A 20,568-nucleotide genomic window follows, 5' to 3' on the forward strand; every position below is an offset into this window, starting at 1 on the left:
TTCATTTTGTTAGCTTTGGCCCAGCTTTCTAATCTATTCAGGTTATTTTGAATCTGGATCCTGTCCTCTGGGGTATTAGCTACTCCTCCTAGTTTGCTGTCATCTGCAAATTTGATAAGTATGCCCCCAATTCTGTCATCTAAGTCATTGATAAGGATGTTGACTAGCACTGGCCCCAGGACAGAACCCTGTGGGACCCCAGTGGTCAGGAATAAACTTCTGGTCAGGAATGAACTCTTCTAGAACATGGCCACATAGCCCGAAAAACCCACAAAAAAGAAAGGATTAATTGTGACAGTCCTTGCCAAATCCAGACTGGTGGAGTATAATGGGCCTTTGGTTGGAGTTTCGTTCCAGGACCCCCTGTGGATACCAAAATCTGTGGATGCTAAAGTCCAGTTATATCCAATGCCATAATAAAATGGTGTCCCGTATATAAAATGGCAAAATCAAGGTTAGCCTTTGGAATTTTTCTTTAAATGCCTTCAAGCTGTGGCTGGTGGGATCTGTGGATACAGAATCTGTGGATATGGCGGGCCAAATGTGCATGCACTCTCATGATTATGCTCAGTACCACCCCTTGAAATGGTGTTTATCCTGTCGCACAAAAGAGACTTTGTATATCTCATGCACTTCATCTACCTCCATTTCACAAAGCCTTTCTCTTGATGTTAATATATCACCTATAGTACAATTTGCGGTTTGGCCCAGTGAGTGCGGAAACCCTAAGGGAGGGCCTGTGCTTTTATCAGTCCAGTTTGGAGAGAAAGGGGAATTAAGCTGTGTTTGCCAAGGATAAGAACTGGACCCTTTTCACCTTCAATGAGTTAATACAATTTTTAAATATTGACAAAGGAAGGAATGGTGTGTGTGTATATAAATTCCTTACACTGGACTTTGTATTATTTCTTGGCATTTATTTTGTGTTTTCATTTAGGGCTTTGAGGTTGCCTCCAATAACTGCTGAGCAAGTTCTGGACCTATGCTTTCTGTGGTGCATGGGATTTTTGTAGAGATGTGAAGGCGCAGAGAAAAAATTGGGGCGAAAAATTCCCTTTGGAAAAAAAAGGAGGAAACATTTTTTTTTACTTTTGTCAGAAAATAGGGTGGTCTCCCCCCTCAATCCCCCCCTCCAAAGCTTTAACATCTCTAGTCTTTGGGAGATTGTATAATGCTGATTTTAGTAGAGAAGATATTATATTTTTGTTGTTAAGTTTCAAATTTGACCCCAACAAATCTACCAGTTCTAGCCACTAGGATGCATTTATAAATTCACAAGTCTTAATGGTTCAAAATTAAGTTCTATTCTTCTATTTAGTGGGCTGCAAAGTGATGTCTGGTTCATCTTAACACAGCTCATGTTTGTTAAAGGAATCCTACATGTTCTGATCGGGATGAATTCCCACCCCATGTTGCTGCCTTTGATTTTCCAGCCAACCTATTCATCGTGTTAAACCTTTTAGGGGAAGTGGAAGGGTAGAAATCCCAGTTGAATTTCAGTCCTCAGGATACTTAAGTGTCCTGCTGTTCTGTTCACTCAGGAAGAGTTGGCTGCAACTAAGCTAAAAATGAGCTATTTCAGCACAGGTTTGATCCTAGCCGAGATGACACAGATCCCATTTAAACTGGCTTACCTAGTGACCCACTGGGATCCCCAGTTAATGAAAGAGATATAACCTCTCCAAAAGCCCCCAGGGTCCAGTACAGCAGGAAACACACACACACGGAAAGAACAAGCCAAGCCAATTTTTAATAGTTTAACACATGGAGTAAGTAAGGTAGTGCTGTCCCCATTTTCTAATGAAGAAACGAGACACTGGTGTATGCATGTATTTCTCTGAACTAAACAGTAGCTCGCATTTCAATGTACAATGCAGCTTTAGAAGAAAGGAGACAATGAGATTATTTTGAGGTGGAAACCCATAAGCACAAGACAGAAATCAAACAGTTTATAAATGGTACGTAACCGGAGAGCTGGTTGCAAAGAATACCAGGTTTTGAATTCTTTAAATGGTGGCTTGTGATACCCTGGTGGTCTTCCTCCAGTTTTGTGGGGGTCATGTGTCTGCCTGTTGATTCCACACAGCTCATTGCAGCATATTATTAACCTAGTTAGATGCTGTAGAGGGTGATTCTATGGGTTTTCCATCAAGTAATCTATCCACCCACATGATCTGGCCCTCCAAGTTGTTTGGGATTTGCCTCAGCTAGGCAAAAGCTGAAAGGGTACCAGAGACTGTCACAGTTCAGCAGAAATGTCTTCTGGGCAAAGAGGTGAGCTCACATGGGTCTTCAATAGCTAGGAGGTGAAATATGGATTCTGAAACCCTCAGCTCATTGTAGCATATTATTAACCTAGTTAAATACTGTAGAGGGTGATTCTATGGGTCTGCCACTGAATTTCTACTCTATATCCCCAGCCCAAAGCTGTTTTTCTATTCTTTTAAAACTGGCATTGCACTTTAAACTGTTTGCCTGCATGTGAGTTATAACCTGGCCTCTCTGACTTGCAAAAGAAAGCAACACTGTCCAAGTCGGTTCTTCCTTGCTTAGGCAGGTCTGGATTCCCCTCACCATCTTCACCTGATGCAGCAGACATTATTTTACTTGACATGGGCTATTGCAAAAGTGGCATGGCAGCCATGGGGGAAAGAAACTCGGACTCTTTTCTGCTTCCCCAAGTTTTAAAGTCTTATATATCTGGCGACAGTTGGAAGATGGCGATGTTCACTGACTCCGGATTATGGGGGAAAAGATTACTATTCTAGGCTTTATTTGTGTAAACACACACTAGTAGGTCCTTCTCCATCACTCAACTCACTCAATATGCTGCTATATTAGTTCCTTTCAGGATCTGGAATATATACATCTGTGAATTGGTATTTTCAAATGAAACATCTCTGCGGTGAGAAAGGACTGGAGTAGATGTTGCTTCCTTTTTACTGATTTCTTGTCTAGGTTTATTTGCACACCCACTGTAGGTTGTTTCAGATGTCACATTCTTGGCTTCCTAATCCTGTTTATGTAGGTGTAAAATATTTTTGAGTCTGTGAATCATTCCCTTGTCTCTTGCCCTTCCCTCCTCCATGGAGGCCAGGGTTTAGCATGGAAATCCATCATTTAAACCAGTATTCCCTGTTATATCTGAAATGGACAAGTCTGGTTTAGTTCTGGTTTGCAATCTTGGCATAAAGTCCTGCTTAGTCAACTAATGTTAAACCAGAGTTGCTTATTTAAAATATCATTGGAAAATCCATTTTAAACAAACCAAGATCTCTATGCAGGGCTGGGGGACAAAGGAAAACCAAATGGGTGCAATATTTGGCTCCATTTTCATGAACCCGGGGGTGGGCAAAGTGTGATCATCCAGAAACTGCTGCATTGCAGTTTCCAGTATTCCTATTAGCTATGGAACTGGGGCTGATGTGGGTTGCAGTCCAACACTTTAAGGGCCGCACTTTGCCTACTCCCATCACAAACATAAGCTAATGAAACGAGGAATGTTGGACCTGAGCTCATTTATATATTGCGGGGGGGGGGGGGGATTTATATTTCACTTATTTTTTTGGAGAGGCTGCTCTTTGCATCGTTGTTATCTCTGACTTGGTTTTCATTGACCGCAAACTTAGTATGATACATAAGATAATCAGACCTAAACACATTAAAGTGACATAAAAACTCTCTCCTAGGGAAACTTTTAACTGGAATCTCTTCCATGCTCCCTCACCGACACGTCGCTTAATCTTCAGGAAGCACCAACAACACAGTACCATTAGAGTTATAATAAATATGCCTGCAGAAGAAAGAAAGAAAGGCCATGAGCAAGATTGGCTATGATGAAATCCCTTGTGTGCATGTGTTAACTGCCCTCAAGTTGACCATGACTTATGACATCTCCAGGACACACTAGACTCAACAGCTCTGCTCAAGTCTTGAAGACTCAGGGCGTGGTTTCCTTTATTGAGTTTATCAGTCTGGAATGTGGTTCTTCTCTTTTCCTACTTTGGTATCAAGCCTTTCCAAGCATTATTGCCTTTTCTAGTGAGGCATACCTTCTCATGATATTGCCAAAGTATGAAGCCTGGTATGTAAAGGGATCTTGTAGCACCTTTGAGGCTAACTGAAAAAAAGAAGCTGGTAGGCAGCATGAGCTTTCATAGGATTTTATCACAAGGGGAAAATCAGGGATTTAAACAGTGATTATCCCATGAAAATAACGTTATTGCGATTAAGATTTTCACACGACGTCGCAATTAAAGAGCCATTATCTCAGGAATAACCAGGCAATAAACAGCAACAAATCATTCACAAGGAAATCTCCCTGGTTATTCCTGGGATAATGACTCTTTAATTGCGATGTGTGTGAAAATCTTAATCGCGATTGTGCGGTTTTCACAGGATAATCACTGTTTAAACCCCTGATTTCCCCCCATTTCCCCTGTGTGATAAAGTCCATAGACTTGAGTCTACTCTCAGATGCAGGAGAAGCAGGCTGTGTGTGAGGCTAGCAATAGAAATGCAAAACTTGTGGTTATGGAGATGAGGTGACAAGTTTCTAGGTGTTCCATCTTGGACCTCAGAATAACAAACAAACAAACAAAAACTATGGAATTCTGGGATGGATAGTTTTGTGAGATATTTAGCTTTCTGTATCAGAGAGCTCTAGTACAACAACAAACTACAAATCGCAGGATTCCATAGGATGGAGCCATGACAGTTAAAGCAGTGTTAAACTGCATTACATCTGCAGTGTGGCAGCAGCCCTGGTCTTGGAAAGGCAGCCAATGAAAGAACTAGCTTAGGTCCCCAAGCATAAAGACATATCACTAAATACCAAAGTCAGATTGATACAGACCATAGTATGAGCATTTGTATATATTGATGTAAAAGCAGGACAGTGAAGAAAGCTTTTGTTGTTGTTAACTGCCCTTGATTCAATCTTGACCCATGGCAAGATGAGAGATTTCCAAGACTCCCTGTCTTCCAATGCCCTGCTCAGTTCCTGCAAATTCATACTTGTGACCTCTTTTACAGAGTCCATCCATCTAGCATGTGGCCTTCCTCCCTTTCTTCTTTCCTCCACCTTTTCTAGCATTAATGTTTTTTTCCAGCGAGTCTAACAGGGGTTAAAATTCAACTCATTTGATTCGTGCTGTTGGAGAAGAGTTCTACAGATTCCACAGACTGCTATAAAACAAATGAATGTGTCTTAGTACAAATTAAGCCTGAACACTCACTAGAAGCAAAAATGACTGAAGTGAGGCTGTTTTGGAACCATCATGTGATGATGTGACCCTTGGAAAAGATGATAAAGCTTGGTAAAGTGGAAGGCAGTAGGAAAAGAGGAAGGCTGCTACACAGGTGGATTGATTCAGAAAGCCATGGGTCTTAGTTTGCAAGACCTGAGTGGGGTAGTTGATGATGTGGCTGTTGGAAGTCTCTCATTCATAGGGTTGCCATACATTGAAATCAGTTTGATGGCAGACAATAAGAAAGTTCTGCAAACCTTGAGGCTTCAAGTCAACCAATATTTTCCATTGGAGTGTGGAATGCTGGGATCCACATTCAGACTACAAGCTTGCTGTTCATGTATGAAACAATGGCGATAACAACAACAACAACAACAACAACAACAACAGATGGTGATGGTGTACACTAGGTAAAGCTCCACTGCATATCTTGTCTGCACACACAATGATTTGCCTCATTCCATTTTTATAATGGCAATGTTAAAGATTGAAACTACCTCATATTAGCCTCTGGTGCACAGATAGGCAAGGGAGGTACAGACAAGTCATTTACCTGACAAAATGTGTAGGAAAACACTAATGAACATTTGCTGTTGGCCTAAACATTTTATTTCTACGAAATCCAGGAGAAAGGCCAATAAGCCTATGATGAAGCTCACTATACAAATGGTGACCATTACTGGCATCACATCTTCTTCTGCCTCACTGAAGAAATAAAATTTCCCTGTTAGAAAAGAGTGGAAAACGGCAAAGTGAGATTGTCTAAATGTGGAATTCATTTATGTTTTCATGAACATGAAATCTGGGTGTCAAACGGAGGGGGACAAAATGGGGTACGCTGTCATTCAAGCTAATGGGGCTTCAATATTGGTGAGTTTCTGTTTTTGCAGGGTGGGTGGGTCTGGGACGAAAACAGAGGAACGACTGTATATCTTGAAGGTAATTTAAAAATATATTTTTCATAACTTTGTGCATGAAATGTAATTTGTGTAGACTGGACCACGAGAAAGCAAAGGTGTGACTATCCCAAACAACCCCATGGACAGTTTTGGATTATGGAATATTATTTTGCAATTCTGGATAAGGGAGACTCAACCTGTAGTAGTGGTGGTAGTACTAGTGAATATTGTGTCCACCTGCAAGTGCAGATCAATTTTATACTCCCTTTAGGCTCCCTGCCTGCCAACAATTCTGGGAACTATAGCTTTCAGTAACAACTAACATTCCCAGATTTCTTTGGTAAAGGGGACAAAACTGTTGCAGAGAGATCAATGCCTGCAGGTCTGGAACACTACGATATTTTGACTTAACAGAGAAAGAACTGAAAAAGACACCTTTTTTAAGGATGGCAATTCCCATTGCCAATGCTGGATGTAACACCTGGGAGCTGTAGCCCAGAAAAGTAATTTTGATGGAGGAGAAGGGAATTTTTTGCCACCTCCTTCAAACTTCACAGTTCCTTCTCAGCTTGTCTGCAGTTTTCACAGCAGCATACCCCTGGCCCATTACCGCCTGCCTGGATGTTTTGATTGTCCTTAGTGATATGGCTCTAGGTCTAGGGACCTTAACAGGCTTTCATTCAGAATTTACCACTGCACTACACAGTGGAGCAGGCAGAAAGGTGTGAAGCTGTTTCATCCAGTGACCGATGGTTAGTCCATCTTGCCCTAGGAATGCCTAGTTTGACTTGCTAGTAGCTCTGCAAAGAAAAAAAACCCAACTGGTCGAGGAAGAGTAATCATGTACAGTCCGTCCTTCATATCCCTGGATTTTTTTAACTCACGGATTCAAGCATCCAGGGTTTGAAAATATTTTTAAATATATATAAATTCCAGAAGGGAAACCTTGATTCTGCCATTTTATATAAGGAACACCATTTTACTAGGCCACTGTACTGAATGGGACTTGAGCATATAGATTCTGGTAGCCACGGAGGCTCCAGGAACTAAACCCCAGCAGATACCAAGGGCCCACTGTATTTAATATTAAATGGCAACCCTTCTTCCCTTTTCCCTGCTGCTCCAACGGAGGTTGGGAAAAAGTCAGAAAGAGGGGCTTCCTAGCCACTGCCCTGTGCTTGGTGGCAGCGTCTCAGCTTTGCCATCCTGAGCAGTGGGAAGTTGTTGTTATTGTGAAGTCAAAGGCTTTCACGGCCGGCATCCATTATTTTGTGGGTTTTTTGGGCTATATGACTGTGATCTAAACAGTTTATTCCTAACATTTTGCTAGCATCTGTGGCTGCTTTATGGCTACAGATGGGTTGGAAAACCAAACGGCAGTCATCTTATGTTTTCCGATAATAGTCTGGTAATACACAGCTTTGTCATATCTTTCCCAGCTTTAACGATCGCCAACAGATGAACTAGCATAACTCAAGGGCCAGATGTGCTAATGTCTCTTCTTGCAAATTCCCCATTCATCCTGGAAGTCATAGAATTCCAGATATTTGGAAGGGACCCCTAGGGCCATGGAGACCAACATCATTCTGCCATGCAGGAAGACCCAATCCAAGCACCCTCGAGAGAGCCATCCAGCCTCTGCTTAACAATCTCCAAGGTGGCTCTTACCCACAAATGGAGTACTGGTGTTGGTCAAGTTGTTCACATTCATCTCAAAGGGCACCCCAAAGTTATTGGAAATGGAAACCCTTGGGTAAAGGTTATCAGGCTGAATCACGAGGACCCACTTGAGCATAGAAACGGCCACACAGAGGCATGTCAAGCTCAAACACTGCATCAGAGCTGCCAGCAGAAAATAAACGGTGGACAATGACAGTTCTTCCATCTGCTCATGGATAGGTTGGGGTCTTGGTCGAAGTTCAACATTTGTCTGGTAGGCAGGTTGTGGTTTTGTTTCTCTTGGATATTTCTGGTTCTGCCATAAAGAAGAAGAAAAAGAAAAAAAGAAGAATAGTTTAGGTATATCTTGTTGCGTCAACCAGCATGATACTGGTTTGAGTGTTGGACTACGATTCTGGAGACCAAGATTCGATTCTCTCTTGGCTGTGAAACCAACTGGGTGACCTTGCTCCCAGCCTCAGGGAATGGGAATGGCAAACCTGCTCTGAACAAATCTTGCCAAGAAAACCCCTTAGGGTTGCCATAAATCGGAAACGACGGGAAGGCACAGAATACACACACAACACATATATCGTGCTGTTGACCACTTCCCAGTCTTCAGGCCTGAAGTGGGTAGAAAGGGTTTGTCAAAACAATGACCCTACATTTCAGCCTTCTGTCCAGGAGGAATTCCAAAACATCCTCCATCTTGAGTATGATAAGGACTTCAAACCACCCATGGCTTTTAAAATATTTTTAAAATTAATAATCCCACAAACACACCTTGGTTTTGCCATTTTGTATCAGGGACATCATTTAACTACACCATTGCATTTAATGGGACTTGAACATCCATGGATTTCGGTATCCTGGAACCAAATCCCAGTGGATAACAGGGGCCCACTGTACTCAAATGCATGTACTTTAAAGGGTTTATGGTACTATATTTTAACTGTTGGTTTCATGTGTTTCCTTGGTGTCTTGCATTTTAATATGTTTTACCTTGTGATGTAGTTGGTGAGTGCTGGACTATGACTTTTTAAATTGTGAACGTTAAATAATGAATTTTAAATGTGGATTGTTTTAATATGTGGATATCTTATTTGTCCTTTTAAACTGAGGTGTGTTTTAATTGATACATTTTAACTGGTGTTGTTTGTAAATTGTTGTTGCTCCCTGCCTCAATCCATGGGGAGAAGCGGCTAAGAAATAAACACTGTTGTCATTATAACAACAACAACAACAACAACAACAAACTCGCCTTGAACGTTGTGGAGAGAGGAGAAATAAATTAAAATCTATTATTATTATTATTATTATTACAGCAACAATAACCTTGCCTCGAGCATTGAGAGGTGGGAAGTAAATAACAACAACAACAACAACAACAACCTCATCTCAAGCATTGAGGTGATGTGGAAAAATAAATAAAAATCTATAACAATTATTATTATTATTATTATTATTATTATTATTATTATTTCAGCAACAACCACCTTGCCTCAAGCATTAAGGAGATGTGGAAAAAGAAATAAAAATCTATTATTATTATTATTATTTCAGAAACAACAACCTCACCTCAAGCATAGAGGAGAGACAGGAAAGAAAGGTTTTGGGGTATTTAAATTGTAATTTTTAATTGTCTGGTGTTTTAATTTTACTGTTGGAATCCGCTTTGATTCCTTTGTGAAAAAGCGGAATACATATAATAATAATAATAATAATAATAATAATAATTATTATTATTATTAAAAAATCTATTACTACTACTACAACTACTATCTTTTCAACAAAAATAATGAAGTTTTTATGCCCCTCCATTTTTCAGGTCTGTCGCAACGCCAAAACAGGCACTTGAGGCCTACTCCTCGCGCTCAAGCCTTCACTCTAGTTCCTCGGCTGTTCACTTGAGGCGGCCATTTTCTCCGGCCCACTCCCCACTTGCCTCCAGCGCTTGCCCACGGCGGGGCTCAATGGGCTGCCTCCCTGACATAACGGGCTATGTGTTTCCCTCCTGCGCTGCGCAGGGAGCGATTGCGCGCAGCAGGGCGGCCATTGCAGCTAGAGAACCTCTGGGCCAGGGCATGGAAGCCTTAACTGTTCTGTTGGCATAGGCACCAATGATATTTCTCACAGTTAACCCAGATTGTTCTCAGAATTCGTCACCCTCGGCTAGGCCAGCTGGGGACGATGGGAGATACGGTCCAAACACATTTGGGGGGCCACAACTGCCTGCCATGGCCATGACACGTTGAGTCTCCCTTATCCAAAACGCTCTTATCCAATGGCATTTCAGATTATTTTGGATTTTGGAACACCTGTATTTGCAAAATATTTCTTTCAAGGGTAGACAAAGCCATATAGAAAAGTACTGCATCATCCAAAATCCACAAAACAGTGATATACTTTTTATTGGGCCAGCCCCAAGATCGCCAAGACGCCTCTTTATGCACATCTATTTATTTACTGTTTTATTTTATTCACAACGTCGCACAAAACTCGTCGCAAAGAAGCATTAACGCGCATCTTTTTACTTTCGGGATTTCAGCGATAATGCATTTCCGCTATCATTTATTTGCACAATAACCACTCACACAATTACTCTCCATTTCCACTTCATTTGCAGGATTCTTTAAATGCGCTTTAATCTCTCTTTAATGTCGAAATCAGCCCATGTGATAAACTCCTATGAGTGTTTTTAGCTTTTTATGTTGTAATGTCCACTGTTTTTCTTGAATGCCCTACATTTTGCGGTGCCATGTCCTCCTTTGCGGTTAGGATAGATGGTCGCCTTGCCTCCAGCCTATGTTTATAAGGTGTATATATATATAAAACATACATGAATTTTGTGTTTAAACTTTGATCCCATCCTCAAGACACATCTTTATGTGTACGCCAAACCCTCAGAAACCAGAGGTGTCACTATCCTAGCCATCCATGTAGACAAAATAGATTTTATGGGATTTCAGTATCCCAAATAAGGAAACTCAACTTGTGTTGTTTTGGTTGCTAAGGGGGGAGGTTGGTGAAAGAAGAGTGTCTTGTTTTAAAAAATCTACCATCGTTATTTTCAAAAACCACAAATGAACCTTGCTGACTTTGTATACTGACAAAGGCTGCATTTGCACTGCAGAAATAATCTGGTTTAACACCACTTTAACTGCTGTTGGAGTCCTGGGATTTGCAGTTTGTTGCGGCACCAGAAGTCTCTGACAGAGAAGGCAAAATGTCTCACAAAACTACAGTTCCCAGAGTTCCATAGCATTGAACCATGACAGTACTAGTGTTAAGAAAGGCACTTCTAGTGATGTGTCTCTTAGCTTTAGTCATTTTTTCAAAGGGAAGTGAAATAGTTATTCATAGGTTGGTAATGATATCCAAAGCCATCACAATATTTATGAGCATCTCTCTCTCTCACACACACACACATACATATATATGATTGCTTTATAATAGGTGTATGTTGAGTCTCTCTTTATCTGAAATGCTTTGGACCAGAAGTGTTTGGGATTTTGGAATACCTGTATTTTCATATACTGTATGTATATAATGAGGTATCTTGGAGGTGGGACCCACATCTAAACACAATGTTCATTTATGTTTCATAAATGGATGAGGAAAAACAAACTCAGGCTGAATCCAGAGAAAACGGAGGTACTTGCCATAGGAGGTACTTGCCATAGGCCCAGGGAAGGAAATTTGTCAGCCACTCCTAGACGTGGGTCACACTTCCCCTGAAGGACAAAGTTCGCAGTTTGGGAGTACTTCTGGATCCGTCTCTACATTTGTCTTCTCAAGCAGATGCGACTGCCAGAAGTGCTAGGTATCAACTTCAGTTGATACGCCAACTGCGACCCTACCTTGATGAAAGGACCTTGAAGCTGTAGTACATGCTCTGGTAATCTCTCATCTTGATTTCTGTAATGCTCTCTACATGGGGCTACCCTTGTATCAAGTTCGGAAGCTTCAACTAGTGCAAAATGCGGCAGCCAGGTTGGTCACTGGATCCTCGAGATTTGACCACGTAACACCTATTCTGAACGATCTACACTGGCTCCCAATTAGCTTCCGGGCACAATACAAGGTGTTGGTTATTACCTTTAAAGTCCTACATGGCTTGGGCCTGAGTTATTTACAGGAACGCATCTCCCTATACAATCCGCCCCGCACTCTTAGAACAAATGGGAAGAAATTGTTAGAGATGCCAGTATCTAAATATGTTTCTACTTCCCCAAAAGCATTTAGTATAGCTGCGCCCAGACTATGGAATGGACTCCCAGAGGAGATCTGCCTTGCTACATCCCTGGAAACTTTCAGGAAGGTGGTTAAGACAGAGCTTTTTCAATGTGCATACCCACCTGACCTTCTATGAATTACAGACTGTTTCTGTATGAAACGAGAGCATCTGACCCCATGATTGATGACTTGCTTTGATGTTTTTAACTGTGGTTTTAACTTGTGTGGTAATTAATATTGTAATGTTTTAACTGTATTTTTAAAACTCTGCTGTGATCCCACCTCGATCCAATTGGGAGAATTCTATTATTATTATTATTATTATTATTATTATTATTATTATTATTTACCTTATACACAGAGCCTGAAGGTAATTTTATACACAATATTTCTAATAATTTTGCACATGAAACAAAGTTTGTGAACCTTGAGCCATCAGAAAGCAAAGGTATCACTATCTCAGCCATCCTTGAAAGAAGTTTTGGTTTCTGGAATATTTCAGATTTCCAGATAAGGGACACTGTACGGGCAACATGTGGCCTTCCAGATTATGTTGGACTCCTCCCATTATCCTTCACTGGCTATACTATCTAGGGATAAAGGGAGTTGCAGTCCAGGGCTATCCAAAAGGCCACATATGTTGCCCACTTCTGCTTTAGAAGTCTGTGTTTTTGAAGTCTGTGTTCTATCTTAAATTCCTCTTGTGTAGTAAATTGCAATTTAAGATCTTTTTAGGAAATGACAAATGCATATTCATTTAACCTTCCATGAGCATGCTAGTGGTGGAATATTAAGAAAAGCATAAGAAAAGCCCTGCTGGATCACAGCAAAGGGCTCTCTATCTAATTCAGTAGTCTGTTTGCATAGTTGTCTTGAGGAAGGCGATGAGCAGGACAAACCCACTGTCTCACATTGCCCAACTGCCTCTAGCACTGGAAGGAGTATTTCTAGCTGACTCTAGTAATTCATATTTAACATTACTATTTATTCACACAGAAAACAAAAGTATTTTAGCCACAAGACATTTCTGAAGTCCACTGTTCTTCTTGGTAGTATTTTATTTATTGACTTAGTATCTATTGTTTTGGTGTTATGACAGGTGTGGAGATTTTGCCCCGTTTATGAGTACACCTTTATTCCTGCCCTGCAAGACATACAGAGAGGCAACTCATGCCACCCCCTTAGTAAGTGCTCTGGGCTCAGGTTCTAGGTTGATCAGAGAATTGCTGTGTTGAGCCAGTTCCGTAATGGAGACGCGTCCCCTCCGACGAATGAACTCAGCCACGGCAGTCATTTCCTCTGGTGTGATGTAGATGAACTTGCCTCGGTCGTCGATTACACCTAGAGAGAAAAAAGGGCCAAACTGGAATTAAATTCCACAGCTTGTGGTTCATTTGTTTAATTGCCTCATTAGAACTTTCCAATCCGTCTGCCTCTAAGGTTTGGGCTAGCTAGGTTGTAAGATACAAAGACTAGGCCTTCAACCTTTAATTGAATAATTGGTGCCATTAGGGTTTTAAATGTGATTTTAAGTGTCCCACTAATTAATCGGTGGAAGGGCCTTTACTCTTGCTTGGCAGGTTCGCCTCCATCACTCTATCACTGCCAGCTGAGACGGGGTCCAAGTGTGAGCGGTGGTGGCAGCTTGTGTCACCCAGAACAGAACATATGGGAGAAAGAACTAATGCCCTCCCCCAATATTAATTTATCCATCAAAATGCAAATGATTTGTTGCAAATGATTTATGCAAATAGTTCATGACACTAATATTTCCTTATTTGTTATTTTATTTTATGAATTTATGAATCTGGTTTGGCAAAGCACACTAAAGTGTCACTATCAAGAAAAATGCTGTTGGATTAGATAAATGGAGCCAACTCAGTCCAAAATCCTGTTCCCAACTGTGAAAAGTTCACAAAAGTACACTAAGACAGCCTGGAGAAGAGACGGTTAAGATGTGCTATGATAGCCCTGTTTAAGTATTTGAAGGGGTGTCACATTGAGGATGGAGCAAGCTTGTTTTCTGCTGCTCCAGAGAATGGGACCTGGAACAATGGATGCAAGTGACAGGAAAAGAGATTCCACCTCAACATTAGGAGGAACTTCCTGACAGTAAGAGCTGTTGGACAATGGAATGCACTCCTGCAGGGAATGGTGAAATCTCCTTCCTTAGAGGTCTTTAAACAGAGGCTGGATGGCCATCTGTTGGAGATGCTTTGATTATGAGTTCCTGCATGGCAGAAGGTTGGACTGGATAGCCCTTGTGGTCTCTTCCAACTCTATGATTCTATAACTTTAAGGGAGAAGATGTCTTGTCAAGTTCCAGTTCCTACTTATCAATCATAAAGCCTGCTAGTTGGGTGATCCTGAGCCAGATACTATATCTCAGCTGTTCACCTGCCCTGAACATGCAATTTATATAGGCTGGTGTGTGCCTTTAAGTCATTTTTTAATTAGGGTGACCCTAAGGTGACTCTTACCACAGGGTTATCTTGGTAACACTTGTTCAGAGGAGGTTTGTCTTTGCCTTCCTCTTAGGCTGAGAGAATGTGTCTAGCCCAAGGTCAACCACTGGGTTTCCACGGTCAAGCAGAGATTTGAACCCTGGCTTCCAGGGACCTAGTCCAACATTTAAACCACTAAACCACACTGGCTCTCAATCTTTATTAAGAGATATGTTTTATTAATTCCATTTCTATCCTGTAACTCCTCCAGGGGACCCATTATCCATCATTCTCCAATTCTCCTTTATATCTTCACAACAGCCCTCTAAGGTATGTCAAGCTCAGAGATAACCTCTAGCTCCAGATCACCCAACTAGTAAACTTTATGGCTGATATGCACTCTCCTTAGGCAGGAATATAGAGTCCTTGTGGTCTAGACACATAGTTTGTAATTTCATGTAAAGCATCTTACATCATATAACTTTACATTCTAGTCAAATATTTATGAAGAGCTGAAACTGTTTCTTCTGTATGTCAAACACCTAGATCAGGGGTCGGCAACCCCCGGCCCGCGGGCTGCACGCGGCCCGGCAAGGCTGGGGGACCGGCCCGAGCCCGGTCCTGCCGCCAATTGCCAAAGGCCCCACGCTGGCGACAAGCAGCAGCAGGACCGGGCCTCTCATGCAACAGGCCAAAGGCCCCGCACCCTCGCAAGAGAGGCTAAAGGTCTTGCGCGCGAGTGCGCGGGCCCTTTGGGGGGCCGCCAGCCTCCTTCCTCCTTCTCAGCCTCTGTGGAGGTTGGGAAGGAGCCCGTCAGGGGCCGGGAAAGAAGGGGAGGCCTTGGGTGCTGGTGGCCCCCGCCGGCTCTTTCCCGGCCTCTGAGGGTGGAAGCTCCAACCCCGGCATGCGGCCCCGCCCCCAGAGGGTGGAAGCTCCCCCCCGGCTTTGTCCCCCCAGTTGTCTGAGGGACAGCAACCTGGCCCCCGGCTCAAAAAGGTTGCCTACCCCTGACCTAGATAATACAATTATTTGGTTTAAAATCTATGTAATACAAAGGGTTTGTGGTAGGGTTGCGCTTTTTCTCTTTTTATGATTTGTGTTTTTATAATATTTTAATCTTCTATTTTTAACTGATCGTTATTCAATTTGCCTTGGATCCTGCATAGGGAGAAAGATGGGGTATAAATCAAATCAATAAATTGCATGTCATGTGCATGTATGTGTGCAGAGCCAGTGTGTGTGTATAGATAGGGTGAACCTATCACAGGATTTCCTTGGTAAGACTGATTCAGGGGAGGTTTGGTATTGTCTTCCTCTGAGGCTGTGTGACTGATTTGCCCAAGGTCACCCAGTGGGTTTCCATGGCTGAGCGGGGAATTTGAACCCTAGTCTCCCAGTGTCTTAGTCCAACACTCACTAACAATATGCTAATTCATGTTATTTTTGTCAACCAGATTTTTTATCTGTCATTACAGTCAGCCCTCCATATCCACGGATTCAAACATCCACAACTTGAAAATATTTCAAAAATATATAAATTCCAACAGGCAAGCCTTGATTTTGCCATTTTATGTAAGGCACAGCATTTTACTATGCTACTGTTTTTAATGGGACTTGAGCATCTACAGATTTTGGTATCCATGGAGGTTCCTGGAACCAAACCCCTGTGGATACCAAATGGCTGATATTTGCAACACTGCATTGCTGTAAAGTGAAATATAACCTGAATAAAACTGAAAATAAAAATCAGTAGAAGATGTTTAGGTGCTGCACATATATTGTGAGTCAGACATCTGTTTCAATCTAAACAAGACGATCAAACCCCATAATGTTTTCACTGTTACCTGTTAATGTTCCATCTGCCATCAGGTCCTGCACTCTATTAATTGCATCCTGTTGAGGGAAAACAAATCAAGTAAGCAACACACTTCACATTTCCAGGTGCGCTGGCACATTTTCAGACGACACACCAGCATTTCAACAAAGGCCCATGCAGTGTCTATTTTTGGGGGCATTCAGAATGCAGCAAAGCCAGCCAAAAAATGAACTTGGGAAGCTGCATTACAGAGTCAAGATGAGTGGTCCATTTAGCTATGTTATCGCCTATGTGATGCGTTTGCACCCTAGATGCCATGTTTGCACCTCTAAAGTCTCCCACCAGTCTCTTAAAAGCCCTCAAATATTTTTTAATTGCTACTTTTGCATCCAAACTATGCAGAAAGCCGCCCACATGAGTAAAAACATGTTGAAATACTCCCACAAGATTTCAGAACCCCATACTATCCCCAAATACATTTGTTTTCTTCGGCAGTCTCGCTTAAAATGGTGACAGAACATGATGCCATTTTGATAGGGCTTGCTGTGGGGGTGCGACCTGGGGGTTGGGTGATCTGGCCACCATACAGTTTTCCAATTTGGTCTGTACTGACACAAAGTAGAAGCTCTCAGTTGTTTCAGACAAGTGAAATCTAATCTTTGCTAACCTAGTCTTGCAACACTAGACCAGGGACCTTCCAAATGCAAAGCATGTGAATTTGCATGGAGCAAGATATTTTCTATTTGTTTTGGAAGGTGTTGTGTGTGTTTTAAAAAAGTATTTCCCTATCTTTTCAATCCATGTTCCATAAAACACCTCATACATTCTACTTTCACTAGGATAGTCAGTCCTGAAGTGGGCAACCTAAAAGCCATGCAACTCCCAGCCTTTCTCTGTGTCAGTAATAATGCTGCTGCTGTTTATTTCTTACCCCCAAAACTGGGATTGAAAGCAGTTTACAGTTTAAAGGAACAATAAAAATCATCCAAAAGTGAGCATAAAATAGAATTAAAATATCACAGTATTAAAACATATCTATACTTCCACATCTTTGTACCACAGCAAGGAGAAATGAAAAAGATAGCAAGTGCATGCAAAAGACAAACAAATGGGTTCTTGAACAGACTGAGTCCAATTTATCCCTGGAAGCTAAAATGATTAAATTGAGGCTGTTGTACTTTAGCCACATCATGAGAAAGTAAGAATCACTGGAAAAGACAATGCTAGGAAAGGCAGAAAGCAGTAGAAAGACAGGAAGACCACACACCAGATGGACAGACTCAATCAGGGAGGCCTGAATTTACACGACTTAAGTAGAGCAGTAGAGAATAGGGGGGCTTGGAGATATCTCATCCACAGGATCGTCAGAGTTGAGGTCGATGTGACAGCAGCTAACAAGTGTATGTACAAAAGCTACCTTATGTTGAATCAAACCCTTGTTCCACTAAGTTCAGTATTTTCAACTCTGATTGGCAGAATCTTCCAAATTTCAGGTTGTATTCTTTCTTAGCCTTACCGGGAAATCCCTGGTACTCCCTTGTGGTCTCTAATCCAAAAACCAACCAAACCGACCGGTTTAGTTTCCAAAATCATATGGGACTAGGTGTCCTCGAGATAGTATGGTGCAATCCAACCACAAAGTGAATAGCAATGCTGTAGACATTGCACAGTGCCATTTGGTTCTACATACTGCAGGTGGCCTATCTGCTTGCTAAAACTTTTCTTTCTTCCACCAAATTGTCCCATTTCCCTTTGATAATGACACTGTGAAAACATCAGCATGCCAGAGGCCATACAAAGGAAGACTGAGGATCAGCTAATCCTATAAACTGTTTTGAAGTGAGGATGGAAGGCAGCAGGAGCATATATACTGTATGAGAGGAGGTGAAACAGTAAGAGACCAACTATGGATGAATGATAATGAAAGGGAGAAACTCCCAAGCATTCTAGGGTATTTTAAAGTCTACTTCTGAACTTTTGCCCACCTACAGCCAGTATGCAGCTTCTGAGCACTTTGTGCTGAGGGATCCCTCAATGGTGGGGGATCAAAATATGGGTAATCCATGGGGATCAAAGTATGGATGACCCATACTTTGAAACCCCCTGCCCCTCCATCTACCAGCCATCACCCTTTAACTGTCAAAGCTGGATTTTTATCCTTCAGAATTGCACTAAACACAAAATGGACTGGGGAGGAATATTATGAAATCAATACTGTAGGACAAAATTAAGGGAATTCTAAACAAAAAGGGGCATTTTGCTTACAAAGGAGAATTTAAGGGTGATAAGGGGATCTCCTTCTCAAATGCCAACACTAGGTCAAGTACACCTGTCACAATTAGAAGGCTTTCAGTGATGGCACTGCTAGCATGGGATGTCACTGTGTAGCATGTGTCCCAGCTTATAGCATTAGATGTCAGTAGAAAGGGAATGCAGTTCTGATCACATCATAACATGTACATCCATGTTCAGCCATATGGGGAGGCAGCTCAATTGTGGGCACTGTACTGGTGATACGATCAGTGGAAGCATCCCCATGATGTCAATGAAGGATTTACTGTTCTGCCTATGGTCTGGCTTGCAAACACATACCTGTGTCCTTATGCCCAGATGGGAAGCCAGGTCTTCCAAGAGAACCACTTTGGCATTCTGTAGGGAAGAGACGAGATTTGAAATGGCTTTATTTTTGACACTTCAATTGTACTGATACACATTGGTCTATGCACGAACTGTATTAAATTAACAGATTAATTTATGACAGAGGTTACAGAACAATCAGGGTTTTGTGTTTGTAACATCAACTTTGTCATTTTACTAGAATCACAAGACCAATTAACAAGAGCCAAGGGCAACATGTTTGTTTAGGAGTGATGCAGGTTACAAAACATTGGTCAGCATGGTAGTGTTGGACTGCGACTCTGCAGTTTGATCCCTCACTTGGCCATGAAACCCCCTTTGGGCAAGTGACATGCTCTCAGATTCAGGGGAAGGCAATGGCAAACCTCTTCTGAACAAATCTTGCCACCCCCCCCCCAACTTAAGTCAGAAACAACTTGAAGGCACACAACAAGAAGTGAGAGGAATCAACTGTCTAGTGCACCCTTTTAGCCACATACAGGGACAAATGTGGGTGAAATCTGCAGGACTCCATCGCACATATCTACATCTGAGATCTGGGATCCTGACACCTTAAATTAGGGAGGTACAGATGACGGAAACCCTAAAGTTGTTTTTACAAAGGTGATTCTTGTCATCAATTTAAATAATTTGATAAACTACCAGGAAGGGCCACTTTACTGTCTGCCCATCTCTGATGTAGAGGAAAGCAAACTTTTACCATATCTAGTGGCACTGCCAAGAGCACCCCAGTTTTAAATGGTACAAAGAAATATTTTGGTTAACAGCTAGTCCTAGATTCAATATGTTGTTCCCTTAATTTTGTTAATAATGTATTTTTAAGCATACAGCTTACTCTGCTGTGTATGCTTACAACCAGGGTAAAATACTCAAACAAAGGCAATAATAAAGTCTAAGAAAGTTGAACAAAACACGGGGATTAATTAAGTTAGTTTCAACTGACATCTTCTCAAGGTGTCATTGACAGACATCAAATAATCTCTGAAATCTGGAAGCCAGTGCTTAATTATTCATAGGATGTCCTACTGAGACTCGTTTCTAAGATGGATGCCTGGTACGTGCCTCTAGTATGATTAACAGTCAGTATTTGATTTACAGTTTATTTGGGGGTGCACAACTTTAGCAAGTCTAGAAGCCCATTTTCTGCCTCTGAAAGCTTCCAAGAGGCTGGAAATCTACTTTTCAGTTTGAAACACACTCACAAACACACAACTTTAATGCTTAATAGTGCAGGGTTGACTAAAGCAACCTATATAAAAGGTGATTTGCCTTTCCTGGAAGATTCTAGGAGAGACAACACACTCTCTTTTTATGAGAAAAAGGGTGGCCATAGGGAGAAGATAACTAAAATAACTGGGGGGGGGGGCGGGGGGGCGGTTGAGCAGCCCCATAGTCACACTTTCCCAGTTCTGGTTTATACTGTGTATCATCTTTTGTTTTTCCTTCTGCATCTAGGTTGGGTAACCTATGGCCCTCAACCAGGGTCACCAGACAGCCTCCTTTTTCAAGACATGTCCTATATTTTAGCCTTCTGTCCATGACGAATTTCAAATTGTCCTCCATTTGGGGCATGACTAAGAAGCATGAATTTACATTTATATTAGTGCTTTTAGTTTTTATTTTGTAAT

At 41.7% G+C, this 20,568-nt stretch overlaps 2 protein-coding genes across 6 annotated transcripts in view; both read right to left on the reverse strand.

The window, feature by feature from the left end:
- Nucleotides 1–1,742: 1,742 nt before the first annotated feature.
- On the reverse strand, nucleotides 1,743–11,464 carry LOC149313266 (uncharacterized). 3 transcript variants are annotated; one of them, XM_089526380.1, is made up of 4 exons: nucleotides 9,753–11,464; nucleotides 7,817–8,123; nucleotides 5,803–5,973; nucleotides 1,743–3,793 (listed from the first exon to the last, which is right to left on the reverse strand). In XM_089526380.1, the coding sequence occupies exons 1-4, from the start codon at nucleotides 9,798–9,800 to the stop codon at nucleotides 3,558–3,560; spliced, it is 762 nt and encodes a 253-aa protein (XP_089382506.1). In that variant the 5' UTR covers nucleotides 9,801–11,464; the 3' UTR covers nucleotides 1,743–3,557. The 3 variants fall into 3 exon arrangements, with proteins under 3 accessions (XP_089382506.1, XP_089382508.1, XP_089382507.1); XM_089526382.1 differs by lacking the exon at nucleotides 9,753–11,464 and adding an exon at nucleotides 9,386–9,509; XM_089526381.1 differs by lacking the exon at nucleotides 9,753–11,464 and adding an exon at nucleotides 8,591–9,062.
- Nucleotides 11,465–13,083: 1,619 nt separating this feature from the next.
- DDRGK1 (DDRGK domain containing 1) overlaps nucleotides 13,084–20,568 on the reverse strand; it is a 45,077-nt gene continuing 37,592 nt past the window's right edge. For all 3 annotated transcript variants that reach the window (XM_089526384.1, XM_089526383.1, XM_089526385.1), the window contains 3 exons: nucleotides 18,896–18,952; nucleotides 16,332–16,380; nucleotides 13,084–13,384 (listed from right to left, as the gene is read on the reverse strand). In XM_089526384.1, the coding sequence (XP_089382510.1) occupies nucleotides 13,212–13,384; nucleotides 16,332–16,380; nucleotides 18,896–18,952 (279 nt within the window). In that variant the 3' untranslated portion in view covers nucleotides 13,084–13,211. The remainder of the gene's footprint in view (nucleotides 13,385–16,331; nucleotides 16,381–18,895; nucleotides 18,953–20,568) is intronic.

This window comes from Sceloporus occidentalis, unplaced genomic scaffold, assembly GCF_023333645.1.
Source record: "Sceloporus occidentalis isolate IW3139 unplaced genomic scaffold, rSceOcc1.0.p SCAF_5, whole genome shotgun sequence".
Lineage (NCBI taxonomy): Eukaryota > Metazoa > Chordata > Lepidosauria > Squamata > Phrynosomatidae > Sceloporus > Sceloporus occidentalis.

Excerpts from the sequence above, each read along its gene's own strand:
- LOC149313266 (XM_089526380.1), bottom strand. The coding sequence starts at position 9,800 with ATGTCAGGGAGGCAGCCCATTGAGCCCCGCCGTGGGCAAGCGCTGGAG. Across the intron at positions 8,124-9,752 it reads GCCGTGGGCAAGCGCTGGAG|AACCAGAAATATCCAAGAGA; the intron begins GCAAGTGGGGAG and ends TCTTTATGGCAG. Across the intron at positions 3,794-5,802 it reads TTTCCTACACATTTTGTCAG|GCATATTTATTATAACTCTA; the intron begins GTAAATGACTTG and ends TTTCTTCTGCAG.